The sequence below is a fragment of the Pteropus medius genome, unplaced genomic scaffold (genome assembly GCF_902729225.1).
Source record: "Pteropus medius unplaced genomic scaffold, Ma_sr-lr_union100, whole genome shotgun sequence".
Lineage (NCBI taxonomy): Eukaryota > Metazoa > Chordata > Mammalia > Chiroptera > Pteropodidae > Pteropus > Pteropus medius.
Genome location: NW_024354503.1, coordinates 1,339,456 through 1,365,102, shown reverse-complemented (window position 1 = coordinate 1,365,102; position 25,647 = coordinate 1,339,456). Strand labels below are relative to the sequence as shown.

The 25,647-nt window shown below is 50.3% G+C and overlaps 1 protein-coding gene across 2 annotated transcripts in view; it reads left to right on the top strand.

Moving 5' to 3' along the window:
- The first annotated feature begins 2,551 nt into the window (after positions 1-2,551).
- ECE1 (endothelin converting enzyme 1) overlaps positions 2,552-25,647 on the top strand; it is a 52,557-nt gene continuing 29,461 nt past the window's right edge. Inside the window, exons 1-4 of one of the 2 annotated variants that reach the window (XM_039854921.1) lie at positions 2,552-2,857; positions 5,106-5,192; positions 12,883-13,024; positions 18,459-18,671. In XM_039854921.1, the coding sequence (XP_039710855.1) occupies positions 2,567-2,857; positions 5,106-5,192; positions 12,883-13,024; positions 18,459-18,671 (733 nt within the window). In that variant the 5' untranslated portion in view covers positions 2,552-2,566. Of the gene's footprint in view, positions 2,858-4,709; positions 4,878-5,105; positions 5,193-12,882; positions 13,025-18,458; positions 18,672-25,647 lie in introns of those variants that run through there. The other variant, XM_039854922.1, reaches the window with a different exon arrangement.

The following is a 25,647-nucleotide window of genomic DNA, read 5'->3' as shown; positions in this document are numbered from 1 at the left end:
GCTATGAGCTTCCTGGCAGCCAAGGAAAAAAAGTGATATGGGCTGATTCCTATGATTTCTCTTATCAAAATACAAAGAAGCAGTTCACTCTTTCAGGAACTTTGTGGTAAATTTCAAAAGAAATGAATCATGGAAAAAGACACCGAGTAATATAATGGATAATGTAATAGTAGAAATAGATGTCACGTGATGTCATCTTCAGGAGCGATGACCGTATTTTTACCATCTTGCCCATTGACCACAGTTGCCCTATTTGAATGTTACTTGATTGTCGTCAAGCAACTGAACTCTACTATTTCTTTGTAGAATCACGGATGCCTATGCCTTAGCCAAAATCTGGGATACAAATTAACCAGTTGCCTATGTACCAGGTTCTGTGCTGGGCACCATGGATGGAGTTGGTAATAAGATGGTTGTTGCCCACCCCTAGGTCTTCTCCATCCCAGGGATAAAGATGCCTAGACGAAAGCCTGAATGTAACACAGGTGCTACATGGGGGCCCTCCAGGAAGAAGGGCATAATTCCTTCTGACTAGGGAGGGGAGGAGGGCTTCATGGAATAGGAGGTAGGTCAGAGACAGGAAGCAGTAGTTGAGGTGGAGGGTGCACGGTCTTGAGAGGGGATATCAGGGGCAGGTTCCTTGAGGGTGGGGACTGAGTCCTATGCAGGGCTGCCCCCTCAGCTGGCAGCACAGAGCCTGACAAGCATTGAGGACTAGGTGAGCTCCTGCTGAGTGCTCAACACCTACAGAGATAGATCTGGGGTCAGGGTGATGACCACACACCTGATGAGTACGTGGAGGGTTTAAGCCAGAAGGGAGAGTCCTTGAATGCCAAGCTAAGGAGTTTAGATTTTCTTCTTTAGACAGTGGGGATCAACTGAAAGTTATGAGCCTGTGTTTTATAAGTAACGATTATACAAGTAATAACTGCTAACACTTAGTGGGCACTCACTGTGTGCTCAGCACTTTATCTATATTAACTCACGTAAGTATTATAACAGTCCTATGAAGGAGGTACTGTTATTATCATCTTTATTTTATAGATGAGACAACCGAGGCACAGAGAGGCTGAGTCACTCACCCAAGGTCATACAGCTAGGAAGTGACAGTGGGGATCTGAACTGAGGTTTAGATGTAGAGCTTTTACCTACTATATTATCGTGTCTGTTAAATGTAAGTATTTAATTAACATATAACATGAAACAACACATAGGATTTAACAGATCCCAGCTAATTACTGGCACTAGAGAGGCAGGAATTGACAAAGCCATTGGCCATAAAGAGCTGCATCCATAAGGAGCTGAAGCTTAGAAATCTATGATAAAAACAGAGTGGAGGGTGTGGCCAAGGAAGCCCAGGCCTGTGAATTTCACTCAGGGGCTGCTTTTTCCTGCCTCTGACATGCTCTAAAATTCTTTGAAGATCCCCTGCCTTGGGCAAACCAACCACAAGAGACATCTGAGTGACTAATGCAATTGAGACAAATAGGATCATGCCCAGGTGCCACTAGGCCAGAGGCCTTTGTCGTCAGAGCCACGTGAGGGTTTATATTTCTCATTTCTGTTCACTCCAGGCCTTTGATTTCCACAGGGTGGAGTTTCCAGAACTGGCACCATCACATCCTCATTTGACTTTCATCACCTTTTCTGTGTAACTGGGAGACGAGCCATGGTCCTTCCTCTGTTGGTCTTCAAGGCCTTCTCATGAACACCAGGCCCAGGGTGGGGCGGGGTGCAAGAGGAACGAGTATTTCACGGCAGAGGCTCCCCACCAAGCAGCGGTTCCCCTTTCCCTGAAGCTTGCAGCCAGGTGTGGCACCTACGGTCACAAATGAGGCAATTAGATCAAGTTCTGGCCGCCCTGCCAGCTCAGTGTCCCTGAGGAACCTCCGTGAGGTTCCTCCCTGTAAAAGCAGATCCCCCTTCCTCAATGAGCATGGGACCAGGAGTCAGGACCCAGGTTCTAGGCCCAGCTCTGCCACTTACTAGCTGTGTAGCTGGGGTTCTCTGGTGGCAGCATCCTATCAGTATGCAAGGAGTCATATTCTGGCTCCTTTACTCTCTAGCCAGGTGACTTGGGATAGGCAAGGAGGACAAGTCCTCCCTCCTGTCTAATCTTCAGTCTTCTCATCTGTAAAGTGGAAATGCTGATTCCCACCCCCACAGGGCAGCATGGGGTCAGGAGAGACACGTTTCGTATCTCCACCCCTCTCTGCTTCTCCTGCTTCGCCTGTAAAACGGAAGCGATACCTGCTGAGGCTGAGGCGCTAGGTAGGTGTGGGGATCCAACAAGACAGTGAATGAAAGGCCCCACCCTGGCTCTGGGCGGGTACAAAGATAGGGCTGCCATTGTCCTTGGAATGTCACTTACCTACTGGGGCCTACTGTAGCAGAGCCGGCTAAGCCATTCCCACGCCTGAGGTGGGTTCAGTTTCGCTTTAAGGCCCCTCATCTTTTGTGTGATGAAAAAGAAAAGCTCTCCATCTCAAGGGATTTCTGCTTGCAGTGGGGTATGTGAGCCACTCTCCTCCTGTCATCCGTCCACAGATTGGCTGCAGTGGGATGGATGGCCCCGCCCCTGGGATGGGCTTCCTACCTGATGAGACCCAGCCCCTGCCTTCAAGGTTCTCCTCCTGGAGTGCTGTGTGCTTCCATAGAAGGAAGCGTGAGTGGGGGACGCAGCAGGGAACCAGACACCACCTGGAGTCAGGAAGGTGGTCAATGGATCTTCCAAGAAGGGCTGACCTCTGAAAAGATACGAAAGAGGAAGAGCCACTTCTTCACTGTACCTGGGCAAGTTACTTCACTGACCCTCAGTTTCAGGCTCTGTGAAAGGGGCACCTGCTTCAGAGAGAAGGTGCGTGAGAGGCTTAAGTGAGATAATGGGTATAAAAGAACTGACAAATACCTCATACTCCTAGGTGCCCAGGAAATAGTACCTGCTGTGCCGAGCTGGGGAAACACTTGGTGAACTGAACTTCTTTTTCAAGGGTCTTTTCCTTAGGTGGTCGACACCTATTAGTGTAACTGTCTTCGTTTTAGAAGAAGCCCAGCTGTAACCCAGCGTGAAGTGAAGAAGCCTGGGAGCTCTTTCTCTCTGGGCCGGATGATGGGAACTCCTCCACCCAGTGAGAGTGAGGCGGAAGACTCCAGAATTAAAATTCTAGCCATAGTACTCTGCCTCCCCCGGGACCTGTGCCCCTTACACCTGTGTCCTTGGGCATTGCAAAATTAGATGCAGAAGGATTTAAAGGCACTGCCCCAAGGTAAATGTCACTTCTCCACTGTTCCACCATTTATTTTAACTATCTATTGAGCACCTACAGTATGCCAGGTGATGGGAATTCTCTGTGCCAGACAAGGTACCAGCCCCTATAAAGCTCGCAATTTTGAAGAGGGAGAGGGAGGTAAACGAAAAAAATAAAAGAGTAATAATAATAACAGATTGTAATAAATACTATAAAGGGGAAAAACGGGGTGCTGTAATGGAGAATTCGAAGGGCTACTTAGGGCAGTCCACACATTTGAGGAGGGGACATTTTAGCTGAGATCTGAAGCAGGAGCCAGCCATGGGAGGAGTAGGGCTGAAGAAAGAATGTTCCAGACAGAAGGAACTATGCTATAACGGTTACGGGTAGGGAGGAGAAACTTGGAGAATCTAGGGGCCAAGCAAATCAGGGTCTACGAGAATGAGGTAAGGAGCAGGGGCCATGGGGAACTGGTAAAGGGACTGTCCCTGTAGAGTTTTAAGCAAGAGAGTAACAAGATTAGAATTTCCTTTTTAAAGGCTCGTTCTGGCTGCTGAGAGGACTGTGAGAGGGCAGGAATAGAAGCCAAGAATTGTCACTGTGGTTGTGACCCTGGAAAGTCACGGTAGCCCCTCTAAGCCTGTTGCTTCACACGTGTGTCATGAGAATCAAATATGGGAGTGAGTAAAGTACACTTTGGAAAGCTGAAAAAAATGTATAAATGCGAGAGATTCCAGGTCTCCCTAGAAATGGAAGGGGAGCTGCTGAGTTAGGGTCGTGGGTGGAAGAGAGAGTGCTGGGTGTCCAGAGTCCGTACCAGGGCACCCCACATCTGAGCCAGCCCACTTTTGCAGCCTAGGTCACAGGGGCCCTCAAAGGCCTCAGGGGCTGGGGAGGGAACACCTGCTGGAGGCTCTTGACTCCTGAGAAGGAAGTGGCATCTGGTTTTTGACTAGCCTTGAAGCTGAAGCCAGGGGTTCATTACGTTTTGTGGGGAGCCTGGAGGCAAGCGTCGGATTCCCTTCCAGCCACCCAAATGCACACACACCATTTTTTCATTCTCGGTCAGGAGCGTTCTCTGGAACTTTCTGATAGCATTCATGAACTCTGGCTTAAAGACCCCTCAGCTAGAGGAAGGGGGAAATGAGCGGGGAGACACTTGCCTTTTAAATTCTGCCTCTTCCCCCACCCCCGCCCGCCCCCTGTAATCTTTGTAGCTCAGATTGGCGGGGAGGGGGAATGGGGACCGCCTTGATGCACCTAAGGGCCGGTGGTGGGAGGAACTTCCCCTGACTCTTGGTATCTGCTACTGGGGGTGACTGAGGGGGACTTAAGTTTTCTTGGAGAAGTTGCCGCTGGCTGTGGGAGGCCTCCTTCCCCCCGGGGGCTCTGGGGCCTTGGGGGGGGGTCTCCCGATGGGGCCAGGGAGGGAACCGAGACGTGCGCTTATCAGGCCACGCCCGCGAAGGTGGTGCGATGCCGCCCGGCCCGCAGCCCGGTCCGCCCCCATTGGCAGGGCGTGCAGCGGCGACGGCAGCGACGGTGGGGACCCGGCTAGGCGTCGCGGGGCGCTACATGCGGAGCGTGCGGCCGCCGCAGACGGTGGCCGCAGCGCTGTCGGCGCTGGGGGTGAGGCGGCGTTGCATAAGCGCAGGGGGAGCGGGGGAGGGGGGAGGCGGGACCCCCGCCCCCACAGCGGGCCGGTGGGTGGGCCGGTCTCGGTGTCCCGGGCGGGGCGCGGCGCGGCGGCAGTGGTGGGGGGTGGCGGCGGCGCCCTGGCCGCTTCCCCATTCTCCCCATTCGGGCGCGAGAGCCATGGAAACACTGAGGGAGTCCGTGCTACACTTGGCCTTGCAGATGTCGACCTACAAGCGTGCCACGCTGGACGAGGAGGACCTGGTGGACTCGCTCTCCGAGGGCGACGGGTACCCAAATGGTCTGCAGGTAGGAGCCCGGGCTCTTTACGAGACCCCAGCCCGAGGGAGCCAGGCATGCGCGCCGGTGCTGCCCCCGCCCCCTTCCTGCCTGCCCGGGAGGGGTCCGTGCCAGCCGGCAGCTCTGGGCAGCACTGGGCTGCATGGGGTGGGGGCTAAAAGCTTTAATGGGGCAGAAGTACTCCCCGGGGATGTCCCTCCCCTCAGCAGCTCTGCCGGTGCCCAAATCCTCCTGACCACCTGCTCCTCGGGCTACAGCCCAGGTGGCAGAGTTGAAGCACACACCCTCCCCACTCCTCCAGAGCTGAACTGGCCCAATTCCCTTTCACAGAAGAGGCAGGTCCTGAGCACTGAGGGACTTGCCCTGGGTCACACAGCACATTACTGGCAGAATCTAAAACTATCCAGTTTTAGCACAAAAGCCCTGCATCCCTGGTACCCCCCTCAGCCCTGGGCACACTGGGTGGTTGGTTACCCTATCTGGTAGGGTGAATCCTATTCTTCCTCTTTCCCCCTAACTACCTGAATCTCTGGGGTGAGGGGAGGAAGCCATTCTCTGCCCGCTTTCCCTGCCACTTTTCAGCCTACTGGGTACGACCATTTCCTCCCCTCCCAGGATCTGCCCCTGTGAGAATCCTATACCTCCCTGCCTTGTGGCACAGCAGTGAGCCTGGCTGCTTTCTGCTCTTCTCTCTCTGCGAGGCCGAGCCTAGACCGTTCTGACCAGGACCTCAGCCCTGGTGGGGTTTGAACTCAGGCACGTGGGTGGAACCAAGTTGGAAATCTCAAGGACACCTGAAGGAGCCAGGGCATCGCAGCCCAGGAGGGCTTCTGCCAGGCTGATCAAGAGAGGCACTAGGGAGCATCTTGGGTCCACCCAGTGAATTGACTCCAAACCACAGATCGTCTGGAGGGCAAGTGTAGGTGCGTGGAAACTGAGGCTGCAGGCCCAGCTGTACTCGGGCACGCCTCTCTGAAGCTGGAATAAGGATATTAATAAATGGAAGGATCGAGTCCTTCCTCCAGGCTAAGTAGGCCCAGAGAGATCAGAACTCATGATCGCAAGTAGTCTGCCCACTGGAATATGTATGGCACCCTACCAACACCATCTCACTTACCCTTCAGGGCCACCCCATGAGCTGGGAAGGTTACTCTTCCCACTTACCTGTGGCAAAACCAAGGCTCTGAAAGGGGAGACAGCTCACCTTAGGTCACAGAGCTAGAAATCTGTGAAAGTGAGAAATCAAACCCAGTCTGTCTAGAACCTTTTCCCTGCAAACCCTTCTTAAGAGGCTAAATCCAGCAGGAAATGAGATTTCTGTGGCAGGCACTTTTTCCTTCACAAATCAAAACAGCATCTAATCAGCAATCTTTTTCAGTCTCATCTTCCACAGAAGGTTCTAAATATATCAGCATAAAAGCATTTGGAATTCACAACAAAATAATGTGCCATGTTGTTATCGTCATAACAGCAGCCCACATGGATATAGCCTTTTTCAGGTCACCAAGTACATTCGTCCACCCGAGGCTGCCTGGCAGAGGGGAGGCAGCTTGGCTCCTGAAGCCAGGGGCCCAAGTTTAAATTCTGACTCCACTCAAGATCTTTGGGCGAGCTGCTGAATCCCTTTAAACCATCTGTAAAATGGGAGTTAGAGAAAGTAGATGTAATGTATAATATGGGGACTGCTCTGATTGTTGTTCTTTTTATGACCTATGAGGTAAGGGCCCTTGCGGCCATATTTCAGATGATGAAGCTGGGTCTCAGAGGAGTTAGGGACATTCCTGTGGTCACAGAGCTATTATGTTGGTTGGAGTGCTGTGTTGGTGCCACTCCACCAAACTGCCAAACTGAGTACAGTGTCCACTTTTTATACAGGAAAAGCCGAAAAGTTTGCCCAAGGATTTGGGACATTTCTTTGGGTACCCAGCCTGGCTTGCTTTGAGCTGCCACAACTTCCCCAAAGCAAATATGAACTAGCCAATGTTTGTTCTTCTAGGAGTCGAGAACCCAACTACCCTATGGAGCAGAGTTTTCTATTATTTTTGTTTTTAATCATTGGAGTTCTTTTCCAATATAAAAACTTTACATGATCATTTATAGGAAAAAAAAATAGAGTCCAGTATAAAAAAAAAAAAAGCATTTTTAAAAACCTAGTAACTCACTGCTGGGAGATAACTACTTCTAGTTTTTCCCACTTGGATATATATATTTTTATACAAAGTCGAGTTCACTCTAAGGACTTGTTGCATCCTGCTTTTTTCCTCTAATGCCACATCATAAGCATTTTGTTGTTAACATGCTGTCATTAAAAATCATAACACCTAATGATACCAATATACAATAATATATTTACTCAATCAGTGATAGTTGGACAATAGACCCAATAACTATGACATTATGGGTGACCATCTTTTAGCCTTTTGGACAATTTCCTATGAACTGGTTGCTAGAAACACAATTGCTCCCTTAATTTTAGTCTTTTAAAAATAGACTTAGTTTCCTCCAAATCTTTCTCTTGATGGGCAGCTATAAAAATAAGCTACTTGATTTTTCAAGATTTTGGAGCCCAGTGGTTCTAGGAACTCCAAAGTTATCGACGCTGATACTGGTCAATAAAAACTTCCATCTTTCAGCCAAACTTGCCACCTTTTTACTGAATATACTGACGAATTGTTGAATTTAGCTGGAGCAAAGTTATACCTGTACCACAGGAAAAGGGTTTTCTTTTCTTTTAATCTCATATTCTAGGCACAAGTTCTTTGCGATTCACCAAAATTCGTCACTGTGGACTGAGCACCGAATTTAAAGCCAGAGAGCCCTAACATGGAGCCCGGCTTTGTCTCTCATGAGCTCTGAGACCTGAAAGCAACTCACTTGAACAGCTTTTTTTTTTTTTTTGGTGCAAAATGGGGTTAATATTATTAATCTACCTCTCAGAGCTGTTGCAAAGATGGAAATGAGATGATATAAGTGAAAGCATTTGGTATAGTGCACAGAAAATGGATTTGGTTGTTATCAGGATTATCATGGAAACTCACCAGGCGTGATATCTCTGTGATGCCCTAAATATAAAAGCTTTTTCTCCTGGAAGCCTGTGCTCAAACTGGCTGCCTGACCTCCCCACACCCCAGCACACACCCTGTCAGTGGCTTGAAGGGAAATAGCTCAAGTTAGCCCTGCAGCCTAAACTGGGGGGCAGATGGCCATGACTGTTTACCAAAACTTTGAAACTCATCCAGTTACTTTCAAAAATTCATTTTTTCAAGAAAAGGGAAAGCTGAGATATTTACTTGTTAGCGATGGCTTTATCATATTTTTTCCTCTGCCATGCACAGGGCTGTCTTTTAAGGGCCATTTCAGGGACAGTCCCACTCAGTACTTCGAAAGGGCTTCTCTGCTAACCAGCAGGTCCTTTCGACTCTGTCCACCTGTTAGAGCCTTATCCTCTTGGCCTTAGAGTTGTTCTAGAGTCTGAGATGGTCAGACCTGGGACCTCATCCAGCTTCCTCATTTTAAAGACAGAGCACACGTGCCCAGCGGTGCGCATGGGGTCTTGATGAAGTCAAAGCTGACCTTTGCCTTCTCAGGCGTGTGCCTTTTCTCTGGTGCCCTTGGCAGCTGGGTGTTTCTTTTGGGAAGCAAAGAGAAGTGGAAAGGGCTTCTTCTCAATACTAGACTTTTGATTCCTGTTAAGATGCAAGGAATTCTTTCCCTCACGACAGGTACTACTTTAAGCTGTTGTCAGTCACTGGGAGAGAGTCAGGCATGGGGACAACGGGGCAGGTAGGGCTCAGGGAAGAGATGGGGAGGACAAGAGGACATTATAGTTTTGCTCTAGGCTGGCCCCAGGGGCCTCAGCTGGAAGTCTGCCATATGGAAATTTCTAGAAGAAACTTTCCCAACCTAACACCCTCACAAAGGCAGGATTCCACATAGGACCAAGCTGTCATGGTCTGTCTGCTCTGAAAGGCTGACTCCAACGCAGGCAGCCTGGTCGCTCTGCCAGCCCTCATGGGGTGGCCAGGCTTTTTGACTGCAGGGGGTGGGCTCCCTGCCAAATCCTTGCCTAGACTGACTCCTGTTTGCAACTCCATGAAGCCCAGGTCGCTGGGGGACCTGGCAGTGGCTCAGCAAGAGCCTCTCCCTTCCCACTCGACACCCCGCTTAAGCCCCTGCTTCATCTGCGAAGCAGGCTGTGCCCTCCTCCCCACCCTTTGTGCTGCTGGCTTGTCTCCTGGGCCCCACGCAGTGGTGGCCCGTCCTTCCCTGCAGAACTTGTTCTTGCTGTAAGCCTAGGTGAGCCAGGCACTCACTTCTGTAACTGAATATTTATCCCTCATTAGGGCTTTGTTCCCTTGGCTGTGGAAACCCTGGGAACTCTTGGGCTGGACAGCTCAACTGTCTCTCTCTCTGTCTCTCTCTTTCTGTCTCTGTCTCTCTCTCTTTCTCTGTCTCCCTCTCTACCTTGATCTTTCAAGGGCATTCTTTTCTTTCTGTCTTTTCTCTCTCTGCCTCACACAACAATAAATAGGATATTAAGCCCATCAAGGAGCTGAGAATTTATAGTAATTCCCAACTCTGTCATCCAAGTGTGAGCTCTGCTCCTTGGCCAGTGGTCACGTCCCAGTTACCCCTCCTGAGATGGAGCGGGCTGCTCCCCACTGACCCTCCTGTTGTACCAGTCACTGCAGACTGGACACCCAAACTAGTGAGCAACATGCCTTCATTTCCAAAAGGAACATGAGAAACCATTTGTATCTGCCTCTTGCTGTGACCTGTCTTGCTGGAGCCTCTGAAGGAGTCAGGGCAGGACAATGAGAGCTCAGAGAGAAGGGACTCGCCAGCCGCTTTGATTTGCAGCCCCTGCCCTGTCTGTTACACCCAGGAATTGGACAGTCTCTCCTGGAGAGGTCTCTTGATTTCGGTACAGTGCCTCCAGGTGACTTCTGCCCCAAAGCGATGCCTCTGATCCCTTCCTCCCTCAGAGACAGGGCTTGTCCAGAAACCGATAGGCCCTCAGCTGGACAGTATGAGTTGAGCAAGAACATTACGAAGGCTAAAAACCCTGTTTTTAAATTCCCTTTGCCATTTTTGCTTGAAACTATGAATTTCTAATTTAATTCTGACTTAATTCTAATTAAATTTTTCAGTGAACACCATCTGTTTGCTTGACATCAAACAATGAGGCTCAGCTCAGCTTTGCTCCTTGGGGGCAGCACAGCCATTGGGCTGAGGCTGCGGGTTCTGGAGAGAGATGAGTTTTCTCACTGTGCTGTCTCCTCCCCTTCCCCCACTTCCTGTGTTTCTTCCGTAGCTAATACTAGTACCTACTCTTAGGGATATTGTGAAGATAGAATAGCATCATCTAGCAACAAAATAGAATTAACATGATGCCAGGCACATAGAAAGCGCCCAACTAGCTGCCATTATTACTCTTTTTTCCTTTCCTCCTTCCCTGTGTTCCTTTCACAGCCTCACTTTCATTTCTTCCTTCTCTCCTTTCCCCTCCTCAAATTCCCCGCACCACGGCGTTGCCCTGCCCACATAAAGCGAGGTTTGCCTGCTTCCCTAAGCCTGAGAGCTGTGCTCCCTGGCTTCCTAGAGCCAGCACCAGGCAGAGGTCTCCCTGGCTCTTTGCCTTTCACCCCCCTCACCCCGTCAGCTAAGCCATTTAATGGGGGGCACTGAGAGGGATAGAGGAAGGGCCAGAAAGTCAGACAAATCCAGAGGCAGGACAGCAAGAAGAGTGAGAATAAATGTCAGGCCCCCCAGGCAAGGCAGCATATTCTTGGGACCCTCCGAATACCAGTACCCAAGGGAAACTGCGTGAGAAAATTGATACCTTGGAAAAGGCACTTTATAAACCTTCCAGGGCTCCGAACATGTTAGCGTCATTCTAGGCTCTCTGTACCAGGCCCTCCCAGGCCAAAATGTTAACTTAATGGTAATAGCGTGGTCAGAATCGTTGTTTAAAAGTTTCTTCAGTGATTTCAGAAGGCAGTACCCCCTCCTCCACTTACTTGACCGAGCCTTCTGGGCCTCCACAGAAAGTATGATGAGGCCCCAAGTTCCTTTTCTCGGTTTAAACTCAGTTTTTCTTCCATGAAGAGTGTTCCCCTTTCTCTGGTGCAGCAATTTTTAGTCATTTCCTGCCCAGAAGGTAACCAACGATGACCACACAAGGCCACTCGGTGCCTTTCCTTTCCCAGGATGACCAGCCTTACTTAGATCCCCAAGTGCCAGTGTGAGGCTCTTTGGTGACCTGGCTCCTGGGGGGCAGCCACCCGCTCAGCTATCGGTAGGGCATTTGCAGGGCAGAGTCTGGGTTTTCTCATCTACCCTGGCATCTCCCCTACCTCCCTAACCCCTGACTCGCTGTGGGTCTCTCTGCCTCCAAGCCTTGCTCCTTCTACCTCGGCCTTTCCAAAGGGTGTATTTAATCACGTCACTCCAGACTGCAAGAAGTCCACATGCTTTTCGCTGGCTTACAGATGCCCCTTAGGATCTTCACCTTGCCCCCCCTTCCCTTCCCATTCACCTAGCCAGCTCCTTCTTATTCTTCAAGACCTAACATAGGCATCTTCAACCTCCAGGAAGCCGTCCCTGACTGAACCCCTGCCCAGCCCAGTCTGTGTCTACATCTGCCTCCCTGCTGGACTATGAGCATCTGAAACCGAGGGGATCTCTCTTCCACTCAGTACTTCTCGCATGGCCCTGAGTTGGTACTCAGCTGTTGGTACTCAGCCACAATGTCACTGAACTGAGCCTCTCCTTCAGGAGACCACTCCTGTCCTGTGGTCTGGGCTTTTGCAGGAAGCACCTCTTGGAACAGGGGGAGCCCCAAGTTGCCCTGGGCTGAGGGCTCTGAGTGCTTTTGACTGGCATGTCCCTCCTCAGCTCGGAGGGCCTTGCCACGCCCTCCACTTCCTCTTATTGTGCCTCCCTTCCTGTTTAGCTAGACTGTGAGGCTGGGGACATCGCCCCTCCCTTTGAGGACCTGCCTGAATGGAGCTATTTCTCCATCGCTCCATCATGTTGCCCCCGGCATCTCCTAAGACTCAAATCTCTGTCCCACTAGTGGCTCCAGAATCAACAGGCTTGGGTTCAGTTCCCACCTCCATCCATTCAGCTGTACAATGGGAGGCAGGAGGTCTCACCTCTCTAGACTCTCATGTCCTCATTTGTAAAAAGAGAACTAATAATAGGCCTCATGGGTTTGTGGGGGTTGAATGAGCTAGGGATACCCACGCTTCTGGGACGTGTGAGCTGTGGTGGTGTCATCGTCTTGGTTGTGTGTCCCAGCCTATTGATGCGGGGGCTTTGAGGAGAGTCCAGCTGGACACTCACTGGATGCCTGTAAATCCAAACATCCTGTTCTTTTTTTGAACTCCTTACTGAAGAAACAGGGAAAAGCTGTGTTGTTTTTTTTTCTCTTCTACCCATATCGGGTAACACACACACAAAAACACAAGCCTGGCTGGGTTGAGCTGCGTGACTCTCTAAAGTTTAGGAACAAATCTGAGCTGCAGAGCAGGGTGGCGGTTCCTTTCCTGGATTAGGACTCAGCCCGTGGGAAGCAGACCACCCCTGAGGCAGGATGTCTCCCTGGGGCCTGGGCCTGCCTCGGAGCCCCTTCCTCCTGGGGAGGGGGGACCCTGGGCTTGCGTCCTCCCCACCCCTCCTGCCTTCTTCCCTGCAGGTGAACTTCCGCAGCCCCCGGAGTGGCCAGAGGTGCTGGGCTGCACGGACCCAGGTGGAGAAGCGGCTGGTGGTGCTGGTGGCACTTCTGGCAGCAGGGCTGGTGGCCTGCTTCACAGCTCTGGGCATCCAGTATCAGACAAGTAGGTGCCTCTGTGTTTCATCATGGGCTTGACTCAACTCCTGCCCTCGGCTCTGCTGTCCACTTGTGCAAGGGGTCTTCCCTGCTCAAGCCAGACTGGCCTTGAAGGCCAAGGAAGAGCTAGTTCTGGAGGACTCGGGTTGCTGAGATAGCCTGAGACATGGCAGGCGGGCGATGTGGGTGGTCTGAAGGGTGTGGAGTCAGAAGGACGTGAGTCCAAATTCTGGCCCAGCAGCTTATCATCTGTATGACCTTGGATAAATCTCTTAATCTACCAGAGCCTGTGTCTTCTCTACTTTAAATGGGGAAAACGGTACCCAATTTGGGCATGGCTCTGAGGATTAGAGACGATATATATATATATATATATATAGCCCATACCTGGTGCCTACTAGGACTTTTTTAACCTTTGCTCTGGTACCATTGTCATTCGAGTGTGGGCTGGTGAGACACACAGGCTGACACTATCCACCATCCCTAGTTCCAACGAAACAGCCATAATGGCTTCTGTTTACTTGATACTTTCCATGAACCAAATACCTCGCTTCTTTACAGACATAATCTCACTTCCTCCTCACAACAACAATATGAGATATGGTTACTTTTGGCCCTATGTTATGTCTGAGGAAACTGAGGCAGTGAGACTAAGTGGCTTGCCTGAGGTTACCGCGGGAGAGAGCGGAGAAGCTGGAGTTCAGCCACAGGCAACCACGGGCGGGTGGGCCTCAGACCCAGCCTCCGCCTCCCTCTGTAATCACAGTGCACCCCGGTGTGTGTTAGTGTCCCCGGCAAAGCTGTCCTCCTGAGATCCAGCTGGGCTTTGTGTAGACCTCTGTAATCGCATTTCTCTGTCCTACCTTGTGAAGCGGTCTGATCAGGCACCTCTGATCCTGCTGTCCGGGGACCGAGGCTGATTCTCTGTGTCTGGCCGAGCGTATCTAGCTGAGTGCCTCACACAGACTTGATGTTCAGTAAGCATTTACGGGACTGGAAAGGGCAGATGCAAGTGAAAATGAGGATGGGGAATCCAGCCAATTCCAGGGTCTCTCACTCCCCTGTGTCTCAGCATCGAGTTTTCTGATGTGGCAGATGGTCCACCAGGTTGAGCAGCCTGTGGGCACTTTGTTTAGCGTTCAGTCCCACCGACTTGGTCGCCTGGTCACGCATCCCGTCAGAGAGGTTGTGAACCTTCACAGGATGTGGGACTGTCTACCTTGGCCTGTGAAGTTGCTGGCCTGCCTGGGGTGGCCATGCTGGACTGGGATAGGGAAAGAGTTTGGGGGCCTGGAGAGAGGTCAGGACTTCATCTGAGTCATCCTTACATCCCTCCCGTATTAAGCACACATTCATTCTATGAACATTTAATGAGGGCTTAGTCTACACCAGGCACCTAGATGGTGCTTAAGAAATAATTGCTTGATTATTTAACTGACTGTTTAATTGTTTGTAGATGTTTTACCAAATGTGTCTGGCCCCAGCAGATGCTTAATGCATATTTGATTAATTAATTAATGATTTCCAGGCTCTTAACCATATGTGCTTAGATAACGCCTGCACGTCATAGATGTGCGAATAGTTTGCAAATTGAATAAATAAATGATTGAATGGACAAAGTAAGAAGAATACAAAGCTGGGAACAGCCTTTCTTTACCAGTCATTCTTGTCCTGTAGCCACCATCTTGTCTATGAGGCAAAATCTTGCCTAAATCATCTTCAGCCCAGGCAGTACAGACCCTGGCCACCCTCATCTGCCCAGCTTCCGGCCCTTTGCCTGGTGAGCAGGCAAGACTCCAGCAGCCAGTGTTACCCCAAGACTGCCCCAGAAGTTCCTAAGATGTTTCTTCACCAGAAACCAGAAGGGACTCCCCAAGGGGTGGCTCCTAGTGATGGGGCCACAGGAGACCCACAGGAAGGAATCCTGCTTCTGCTTCTAGTCCATCCTTCTCAGGCCACAGAATGGTTTCCTTAGCCTGGGCCCAAAAGGAATAAAAAGAGCTCTAGGTGAAACTGGGCCTGCATCAGGTGACCCCTGAGCCAACCTGTGTGTTTCATCAGCTGCCTGGGCTGGGGAAGCAGTGGCCACCCCCGATACTGACAGTGATCTCATTACCCAGCAGCAGGTACTGGCACTGGCCACATCTGAGCAAACATCAGGCCATTCAAAGCAAATTCTCTGAGGATTCTGAAAGACTCACCATTGAGTTATGTCTGGATACTTAAATACATATTTATCCACCTTCCGGCTGCACCCTCCTTTCCAGAAACTTGTAGGTGTTTTGCAGACAGCAGCAGCAAGACAAATAATAAATTCTCACTGAATATATTCTACAGTGTCTTAGTGTCAGGGCCAGGTACGGTCCAGACGAGTGTCTGTGAACTAGATTTGAGCCCTATTTCTGCTTTCTCAAGCGATCATACACGTCCTAAAGAAAAGAAATATTTTCTGCCTGTGCGGGTGGTAACCAAGTATGGGACAAAGCTCTTTCATTCGCTCAGTCAACAGATATGTATTGGACAGCCGCTAGGCGCCAAGAACAATGCTGGGCAAAGGAAATATAAAAGCAAGTAAGATGCTGGCCCTCCCCTCAAGGTCCCATTTTAGTGGAGAAGGTAGACAGGGAGAGATGCCCATGACACAGCTTAGTCTGTTTTGGACTACGGACACCTAGGCAGCCAAGGGGCCCAGAGACTGATGAGGGTCTGGGAAGGTTTTCCCAAGGAGATGGAGCCTGGGTGTTGACCTTGACATTAGATGAGGGGGGCCTGCAAACAAGTAATTAATCAAATATACATTATGTACCTGCTGGGCCAGGAATAGTTGGTAAAGGATCTACAAACCATTAAAGAGTTAAATGATCTAAGCAGTTATTATCTAAGCACCACCTAGGGACCTTGCTCTGTGCCTAGCAGAGCAGGCGCTTAGTGAAGACCTCAGATTAATTGCTGGGGACTGGTTTCTTACTTTATTTTAAACCCAAGTCCCCTTATGATAACTACAAATCTCTCTCTCTCCTCCTCCTCCTCCCTGCACCCCCACCACCCCCGCTCCCCGCCAGAGAGACTCTGATATATCTCTCTCCCTGAGAATCACCCCCTTACACTATGTCTTCTCGGTGTTCCCACCAGCCAAGATTTTGTCAAGCTTTATTTCCTGTAGTTTGTTGTATGAAAACAATAGGTATTCTTTTCCTTTTCCAAATATGAAGTTATATCATAATAGTGAATAGGCTTTTTCAAACTATTCAAACGGAAATTCTCTTCCCCCACCTCTACCCCCCATAAAGATTCTGGTACATTCCCCTAGTGGGGAGTGGGGCATACAGCTCTGCTTAAGATGGTCTGATCTAGAGATATTTCAAATGGTGCATATTCTCTACCATTTCCTTTCTCTATTTTTATGCCTAATGGCTCGATAATTTTTAATTGTCGTATAGTCATTTAAAAATAGGTAATTACCTCAGAGTCCCCCAGAGTTTTGTGCTGTCGTGCATCTCCTCTGAGCCCTTTGTCAACCCACAGGACTTTGCATTTGTCATCAGATGTTAATAAGCCTACAGGCCACCCAGCCCTGGCTGGCATTTTATTTCTGAGTGAGGTGAACACTGCCCCTGCTAGCCCATGTGTTCTTTTCTGTTCTCCAAAGATTGGCCTGGGAACGCTGGACCCTAAGGCTCAAGGGAGCTGAGGCCCTGTGCCCAGCCGTGAGGTCATTTCATCATCGCTGTGAGATGGGGCTGCTGTTCTAGATGGAGAAACTGATACTGAGAGAGACGAGGTCACTTTTGCGCAAGGCCCACCGCCAGAAGCAGAAAGCTGGGATTTGAACCTCAGTCTCAGAGCCCACACTGCCTGTCTTGCCTTATGCCTCCCTGGATGGGGCGGGGGGACCGACCTCACCAGAAGGGCCGCAGCAGCCCCCGGTATGACCAGCAAAGAGGCAGCGAGGTGAAGCTGAAACACCCCGTCTCTACAGTCACTGCAGCAGAACCAAGCTGGGTTCAGCCCCGGCTCTCCCAAACGGCTGTGTGACCTCGGTCCGTCACTCGCTCAGAGCTTCGGTTTCCTCATCTTTAAATGGGGTATCGCTCCCGTAGTGAGGCCTCAGTGAGCTCACGAATGTGTGTGAAGTGCCTGGCACAGAGCCACGTTCAGTAAACAGCCCCTCTTGTCACTGGCACAGCTTGTATCAACAGATGGTTTGGCTGGGTCTGTGTTCTTGGTCACCGGCCTGAATCTCCAGCCTCCATCTCCTGCAGAGTCAGGGTCATCTTGCCACCTCGGGCTCGGCCACGGCTGAGGCTGCCCACAGTTTGGTTCCCTTGCGAGGCCCCGCTCACTAACCTTGAGGCAGGGGTCTGGCCCCCTCCTCTTGCCTTTGGCCTGTGGACAACTCTCACGCCTCTGCCCGCGCTCTATGAGAACCAGCTCCAAGGAAGCTGATTTCTCTGCTCATTGTGTTTTAGGGGCTTTTGTAGGATTTGCAGCCCTCCCCACCGTCTACCCGCACCAACTACTGTCCCTCTTTGAGCTGACACCTGACCGGCAGGGCTGCCCTGCCTTCTGGCAGCGTGGGTCTGTCCTCGCCAGCACTGAAGCAGACAGAGCGGGGTTCAAATCCCATTGGCCACTGAGCAGGGTACTTAGCTTGTCTATGCCCCACTTTCCTCACATGTAAAAATGCACATTAGCAAAATGATCCCTTGGGGTCGTTTTGTTCTGCGGTGATTTTGAGGATTCAGTAAGGGAACCCTCCTGCCTGTGTTCAGCGGGAATGATTTTTTTGTAGTTCCTTCTATTCCTAAAAGTCTTCTTCCTAAGTCCTGGCACCTTATTGTCTGCGTCACCCACTGGGCATGTATTGCATATACTGAGTTATGCTCGCAGAATGAACGACAGATGTTTCTCCTACTGCTGCCTTTTGACTTTTCCTATAGAATGTGTATATCCCCAAATAAATTATTAGCTCTTGAGGGAAAGAACTATGCCTTTCATATCCCTCACCGCCCACCCCCACACACACACACACTGCACCCAGCAAAGAACCTGGAAGATATTCAGTAATTATTTTTTGAACAAATGAATGCATGATGAGTAAACAAATTTGCTGAACATCAAGAAATAATCAAAAGTCAATGAATATTTGTAGAAGGAAGGACTAATTAAGAGAAACACCTTGGTTCCGGTACTTTTTAAGCCATAGAAAGGATTTTAGGGAGCTAAACAGAAGTCTTAATTTATGAGCCAGAAGATTTTCAATCTACTAAAATCGTTTCTCTGGAAGAGTCTAGTTCCAAATCTGGTTCCATCATTTAGTTCCAAATCTGGTCAGGGCCAGGGTGGGACATGGTACCCCAAGACCCCAGGCCATCTGCACTGTACTTCTGCATTCTTCCCTACCCACCCTTCACTGTCTTCTTATCCTTAATCCCTGTCAGGAACCCCCTCAGTGTGCCTAAGCCAGGCCTGTGTCTCAGTGACCAGCTCCATCTTGAATTCCATGGACCCCACGGTGGACCCCTGCCAGGACTTCTTCACCTATGCCTGTGGTGGATGGATCAAAGCCAACCCTGTGCCTGATGGTCACTCACGTTGGGGGACCTTCAGCAACCTCTGGGAGCATAATCAAGCCATCATCAAGCACCTCCTCGGTAAGCACCCAGCAGAGGGGCCAGTGAGAGGGCTGCAGAGGAGGGCTGTCAGCAAAACCTGCCAGGCCAGGCCCAGTTAAAGGAGGAGTTTGGCAGAATAGAGAGACTGTGGGCTTTGGAGTAAGTGAAACCGAGTTAGAATGCCTGCCTCATCAGTTGCGTGATCCTGAGTAAGTTACTTTTCTCTGATCCTCATTTCCTTCATCCGTAAAGCAAAACTAATAAAACTCAAACTGCAGAGTTTTGAGAACTAGAGAGCACACACGTTGAAATGGTAGCATGGTGTGTGTGCACATAGTGGGTGCACAAGAACTGATAGCTGTGGTCCTTGCTTTTCTGGCTTCAGGTTGCCGCTTAGTTCTGTCGTCTTGACTATGAGTTTTGCAAGATGTGAGCAAAAGGAGTCAAGGCTGAGCACACTAGATCAGATTTTAAGGTTGTGAGCAGATAAAAGTTATAACAATGGTTTGTTGGGAGTTACTCATTGTAGAAAGCAATCTTCCTTGGCCTCCTGATAATCAGGCTTGCATGCTAAGCCTCTAACCAAAGTTCTTTTTGCCCCTTGTGAGGCCTTTGGACCTCTGGTTGACCTTAGTGTTGGTGGTCTTATCCTTAGATTAGAATCCCACGTCTGTCATGTTTGCAGCTCTATCCCTAATCTTCATTGAGTTAACATCTGCCTGTTGGGATCTTATTCCACGTGAAATCACACCACTTCGTACTGTCACATGTAGTGGTCCTGACTTGCACCCCTAAGCAGCTGAGATCTTCGCCATTTTTCCTGCTGACCCCATCCCGGGACCCTAAATACCGAAGGGGTTAGCTCATGAAAAGCCAGACAATAATCCATCAATGAGAGAACTTAGATTCGATAAATACTTACTAAATTAAGTTTTTAAAAAACCCTTAAGATACTCAAAAGTAGGTAAAATAGAAGAAGACTCCTAAAAGGGGACAAATCTTCTCAAAGAGACAGAAACTTTCCTATAAGATAGAAAAGATTCTAATTTGAGAGCTAGGAATTACAGGCAACTATGTCTTTTAGATAAAAGATCTTTCTTTCTGACCCCAGGGGGCAAGGCTAATGCTGGGTGAAACCCACCTACCATTTTTTCTTGGCTCCCAGCAGCTCTTGGGCAGGGCCCCTTGGCAGCCCCTGTTAGCAGCCTCCTGCTTGTCTCCCTGAGGACCAGAGCAGGGTGGTGGGTGAAGGTGTTTGCCTCTCTGTAGGTCAAGGACAGCAAAGCCCTTTCCTGCTGTATGCTACCTGAGTGCCTTTGAAAGGGGACACGGCCTTTCATTTCAGAACTAGAAGCTTAAAAGGCAAATATGTCTGTGGTGGCCAGACTAGACCTCAGACTTGTCCCTTCCCCAGAACCTAAAGACACAGCCGGCAGCTGGGCAAGGGCTATCAACCAAAGCAGGGGAATAGTCCAGGTAGGATAACAAGATGGGCTAGTGCCTCTGGGTTCAAATCCTGCTCTGCTGCCACTCACTGTGTTTTCATGAGTCAATAACGTAACCTCTCTGGGCTTCTTCTCTCATCAGTACAGTGGGAACTGTGCCTCCTCTAGGTTAGGAAAATTAAATGGGGAAATTCATTTAAAGTGCTTTGTGTGCCTAGGCCTGGCATATTGTGATGGCTGCTGTTTATGTTGGTGTCAATGTTATTATTCACCCTTGACCTTTGCACGGCACTTTACAGTTTACAGAGCTCTTTTGTCGATGTCATCTTATTTGGTGCCATAGGATAGAAGCTGGGAAGGGATTGTTCACCTCATTTGAGAGATGAGAGAAAGGTCCTCAAGACAGGCTAGTGAGCAGCAGAGCTGGGGGTTGTCTGACTTCTGGTCAGCTGTCCCATCCCCTGTCCCACACCACTGCCTTCAGATATAAGGGACAGGTACAGGCCCCTTCCCATCTCATTGGAGAAAGCCTGCAGGAAGCAGAGAGCACTGAGGGTCTAGATAAAAGAAAGAGACTAAGTTTTGTGCAGTGGCCGCTGTTCCAGGGTCTTTACACTCACCACCTGCTTTGTTCTCACAACTACCCAAGACTCAGGAACTGTTGTTCCCGTTTTGTAGATGAAGAAACTGAGGCTCAGAGAAGTTAAGTAACTTTGCCAAAGATAGGCCTCCAGTCTAGAATCAAGAGGGGCTCCAGCCCTGGGGAGCAGTTAGCCCCGAGAGGGGACAGGGGAAGGAAGGCGGATGGGCAGGCCCACTAACTTTCCAGCGAGGCCCAGAACTGGCCCTCATGTGTGCTGCTCTCAGGTCTGGGTCCTGCTGGTTCTGGGGCTGGTTCTTATCAGGAAGATTCCGGGTCTGTGCAGGACTGAATCTACTACCTGCTTCACCCTCAAGGGACAGGGCCCATGAGGAGTAGCCTCCAGTCCTGGGCTCTAGCCTTACATCCACCCCATCTCTGAGGGTCCAGATATGGATGGGGAGCTGCCCTGAGCTGGGCATGGGACAGCCAGAGCCGTGCATTCCTCCCTTGACCCAGGGCCAGGCTCTGGGGGTAAGAAGGGGCCCCACTGCAGGGTTTTGAAGTCAGGCAGCCCTGGCATGCAGCTTATCATCCGTGTGGCCTTGGACAAGCGACCCGGCTTCTCTCCAGCTTAGTTTCATTATCTATAAAATGGGGATAATGGTGCCACCTAATACACAAGGGTCCTGTGATTACTACTGACCTGCATGTGATGGTCAGAGAACTTAGCCCAGAGCCTGGCACCTAGTAAGAGCTCAGCAAAGCAGAGCTGCCTTTCTTGGCATGGTAGGTGAGTTCCAGCCCAGACTGCTCCCTAACAAGCCTGTGACTGCAGAGAAGCTGCTCAGCTTCTCAGCACCCCAGCTCTTCACCTACAAAGTGGGAACTAACTCAGAGCATTGGGAGGGATGCTCTAAGGTTTAATGGGGTGGTTGAAGGAGTAATTATTGCTTATTTCATTTCTTACGGGAGCACTGATGAGTACCAGTTATCAGGGAAGGAGGTGCGGGCCGTACCCACAACCGTGCCGGGCCATTTACTTGCTTTATCAGCCACGGTGTAGGCTGTCTGTACCCATTTTACAGATAAGACTCACAAGTACAGAGACAGTGTATTTTCTAGGAAATGGGAGAGTAGGGCCTCAACCTGCATTCTTTCTCTGCTGACTCTCCACTGAGTCAGATTCAGCATGCAGAGGCCATGGAGCGGCCACAAGTGGTTCGCCAACCTCTTTTCCCCTGTGGCTGCTTGACTGAACTCTCTAGGCTGGACAAGACCTGGCCCACCAGGTATGATGAACACAGGAACCAGGGTCACTCTCATGTCATACTGATCGGGAGCTTCCCAGAATGTACGTCCTGGGGGCTCCTCCCTCCAGGCTCAGTCTTGGGAGCTAGTTTGGAAAGGGCCTCTCACCTGTGGGCCTTGATACCTGGAAACCCCTGCAGGAGCAGGAGGCAGATAAGTGGGTGACAGAAAACTGCAGGAATGTGGGCTAGTTAGTGCATTCTTAGGCTGAAGGCCAAGCTGGTTTCACCTTCCGCAGGACAAGGGGTCAGACAGCAGGCCTCAGGAGGGAGCTGAAGCTAATGCGGATTAGAACAGGAACGGGGGTACCTGGGCCGTCTGAGCTGGCCTGGGGTGAGCTTTCTTAGGTGGAAGGAGGAAAAGGGACTTTAAGAGTACCATGAGGACTGTGTCAGCTGGCCAGGCAGAACAACTGTTGCCATCAACTTGTGTGTAAGCTTCACTCTGTGAAGAGTGAATTTACCCTAGCCACCTCAGAATACATCCAGGCAGATCTGTAGCAAGTGAGTTGAATTGGGCCAAGTGCCACCATGGCCTGTCCTTGCACCTGCTGGCTGGAGGGCAGTGACATCAGCTGCATGAGATGCAGATGCCTCACCTAAGAGACACTCTTGACGCCCACCCAGGCTGCCAGCTTGAGTTGTCCTCATAGGCTTGGGGAGATAAGAGTATGACCTCAGTTCATCAGGAGAGGGATCACCTCTTAGGCGGGGCCTTGCCTTAGGCTTTCTAGCTTGAGGTGTTCGCACAGACTATTCTGCCATCTAGAGTACCTACCCCCCCACCCCGCCCTCAAACTCATTTCCTCCATTATGCCTTCCCTGGCTACCAAAAGGCCTCTCTGGACTTGAGCTACAATTACGTTTTGTGTGTCTGTCTTGTTTACTGTATTTTATATTATAAGATTAACGCATGCAAAATAAAATTAACACCTGCTTATTGTAACAATTCGAGCAACACAAGGTTCCATAAAGAAGAGATGAGCAGCCTTCCTTCCTTCTGCCCCTGACACCAGTCTCCCTGAGAACACATACAGAGTCATTCCCAGAGCATTGAATTTGTCTGTGTCAGTAACTTGGCAATTAATCATGTCTTCTGTGATATCTCTTGTATTTTTATTTTGATTTATTTTTCTAGTACTTACTGTCAAATGTAGCTTCATCTTCCTGTGTACACTGGAAACTCTGCAGACAAGATCCACACCTGAAATGCTTTCTCTCCAGTGTTATGTCTACAGCAGCGGGTCTTCTTTCCCGTTTGGGGGATGGTTAAATGGACAGATGGATGAATTGATCCAAGGAGGAGAGTGGGTGTCCAGAGCTGCTTAGGGGCGACTGGACTGCTTTAGGTCTTCCTCTGGGGTTTTTTTTTTTTTGAGCCAACCTGCAGGCAAGGATAGGAAAGCAGAGAAAGCTTAGGCTCCTTTCCTGGCCTCAGCCACTCACTTGTGTGACCTTGGACAAGTTACCCCACTTCTTGCCTGTAAATTGAGTGTGATACTAATAACACCCACTGGTGGAAATTGTTATGACAAGATGCACACACAACTGTGCCCACACACAGAGGAGCAGTTCATTTTCTCCAGGAGGCCGAAGGATGGCTGGGCTCAAGTTCCAGTGAGTCCCCTGTTAGCTCTGCCTCCCTGGGCAAGTTCTCTGTTTCCCTGGGCCTTGTTTTTCTTCTCTGTGAAATGGGGTGATACTGTGTACTTCGGGATGTCAGGGTGGTGATGAAAAGATCTCAGCACAGGGCCTGGCCTGCAGTAGGTGATGGTATTATCATTCTTTTTTGTTCTCCTGTAGAAAAAGGCACTCTTATCAGCTCCCTACTTCCCCTCACAGGATGGGACTCCTGAGGGCTGTGACTGAGTTGAGTCTGTGGTTTTATCTAAAACAAACGCTGGTCCTACCCTGATGTGGCGTTTCCCTGCCTCCCCCGTGCCCCATGCTCCTGGCCAGACATCTCCCGGCAGCACAGGGGGCCACAGAATTCCCAGTAACCCCATCCCTGCAAGCCGCCCAGCCTCCCTGGGCGTTTCCCTGGCTGACCAGGGGCGGCAGTGGGGGGGGCGGTGAGGGGGTGATGTGGGAGGAATCAGTCCAATATAAACTCCCAGAGGAAAAAGAGAGTCGATTAAATGGTGTGCTGTCTTTCCTCTCTGTGACTTTGGGGAAATGACAGGAAGTTTCTAGAACTTGGCGTCCCTGGAAGGAAGTGCCCAGGCAGTTGGGAGCCCTGTTATCTGGCCCTGGGCTGCCAAATTATTTCCATACCACTGGGGCCCTGGAAGTGCCACCATCTCCAAAACATAGCCCCAGCTCAGTCCTGGAAACCACCCTGTTCCTCCTCGCCTGTTCCCATAGAACCTTCTTCTGGGAATTAAACCCAGGCAGAAGTGTCTTTAAAGGAAACCAAGCTTTTCCTAATAAGAAAACTGTGGCTGATTTCACTTGGAAACCAAGCCTCTTCCGTCATTCTGAAATGATTGATATATTTTCTGTGGAGCTCCCAGAACTCCCATTCATTCATTCACCCATTCATTCATTCAGTAGTGACATATCGTACACTAACTGTGCTAGAGATCGCTAGGTGCTAGGGATTGTGTAAGGAGTAAGACAGTCTTTTCTTGTGGAATTACATTCCAGCAGGGGAGACAAACAATAAACAAATAAGTGAGTAAATAAATAATATAGTCGTGAAGAGTCAGGACTTTGAAAAAATTAAGTAAGATTCAGGGCCTGAGAGGGAAGAGGAAGCCAAGAAGAGATGGGCTTTATGAAGAGGGGACGTATTTGAGCAGAAACTCGAATTAAGTGAGAGAACAGACCACAAGGGTGTGAGGGGAAGAATGTGGCCCCGGGGCAGGAGGCAGGAGACAGGCTGGAGGTGGCGGCTGGGAGGGGCAGGGCCTAGATCGCCCAGAGCAGTGTTTCTCAACCTTTTTTCATTATTGCCCCCTCCTAAAATTTTAATTCTACAAATATACTGTATACCCGTTAGATACTATAGGTACACAAAGAAATTGTTTCTACCCCCTAAGAACTAGTTCTCTCTCCTTGGAGGGGGTGATATTGCCCCTGTGAATTTATAGTCTAGGGCCTCATAGGCAGTCTTAAGGAATTTGTATACTCCAGTGATATGTAAGTTCAGAGTAGCTCAAAACAGCAGCTCCGTGAACTCCCCACCCAGACTTCCACGTGGAGCCCTAATAGACATCTCCTGCCTAAACCATCGAAAACTGAACAGCTCCTTCACCTCCCGCCCTGCCCCGTCCCAGCCTCCCGAGTCACAGTCAGTAGCAGCTCCGACCACGGAAGCGTGGCCACATGGTTGACTGCCCTTTCTCCCCACTCCCACCTCTTCCCGCCCCCCCTTCTCTCTGCCACCTGGCCCAGGCCCCCTTCACCTAACACAGACTGTGGCAGTGGCCTCCCACCTGGCCAGTTTACGCCTGCCAGGTAGTGAGGAGGGAGGAGAGGAAGGGGAAGGGTGGGCTGCAGTTGTCCTGGTGGACTGTGTGAGCCAGAGGGAGGCAGGTGGAGCAGTGGACGGGCTTTACCTCCTCCTGGGCTCCTGCGCTAGCCCGCGTCAGCGTCAGCGTGGGAATGCAGGGTGTGCGAATGCTAACTCCTAGTGGGGCCCTTACTCCTGTCCCTTCCTGCCCCACCTGCCCCATTTC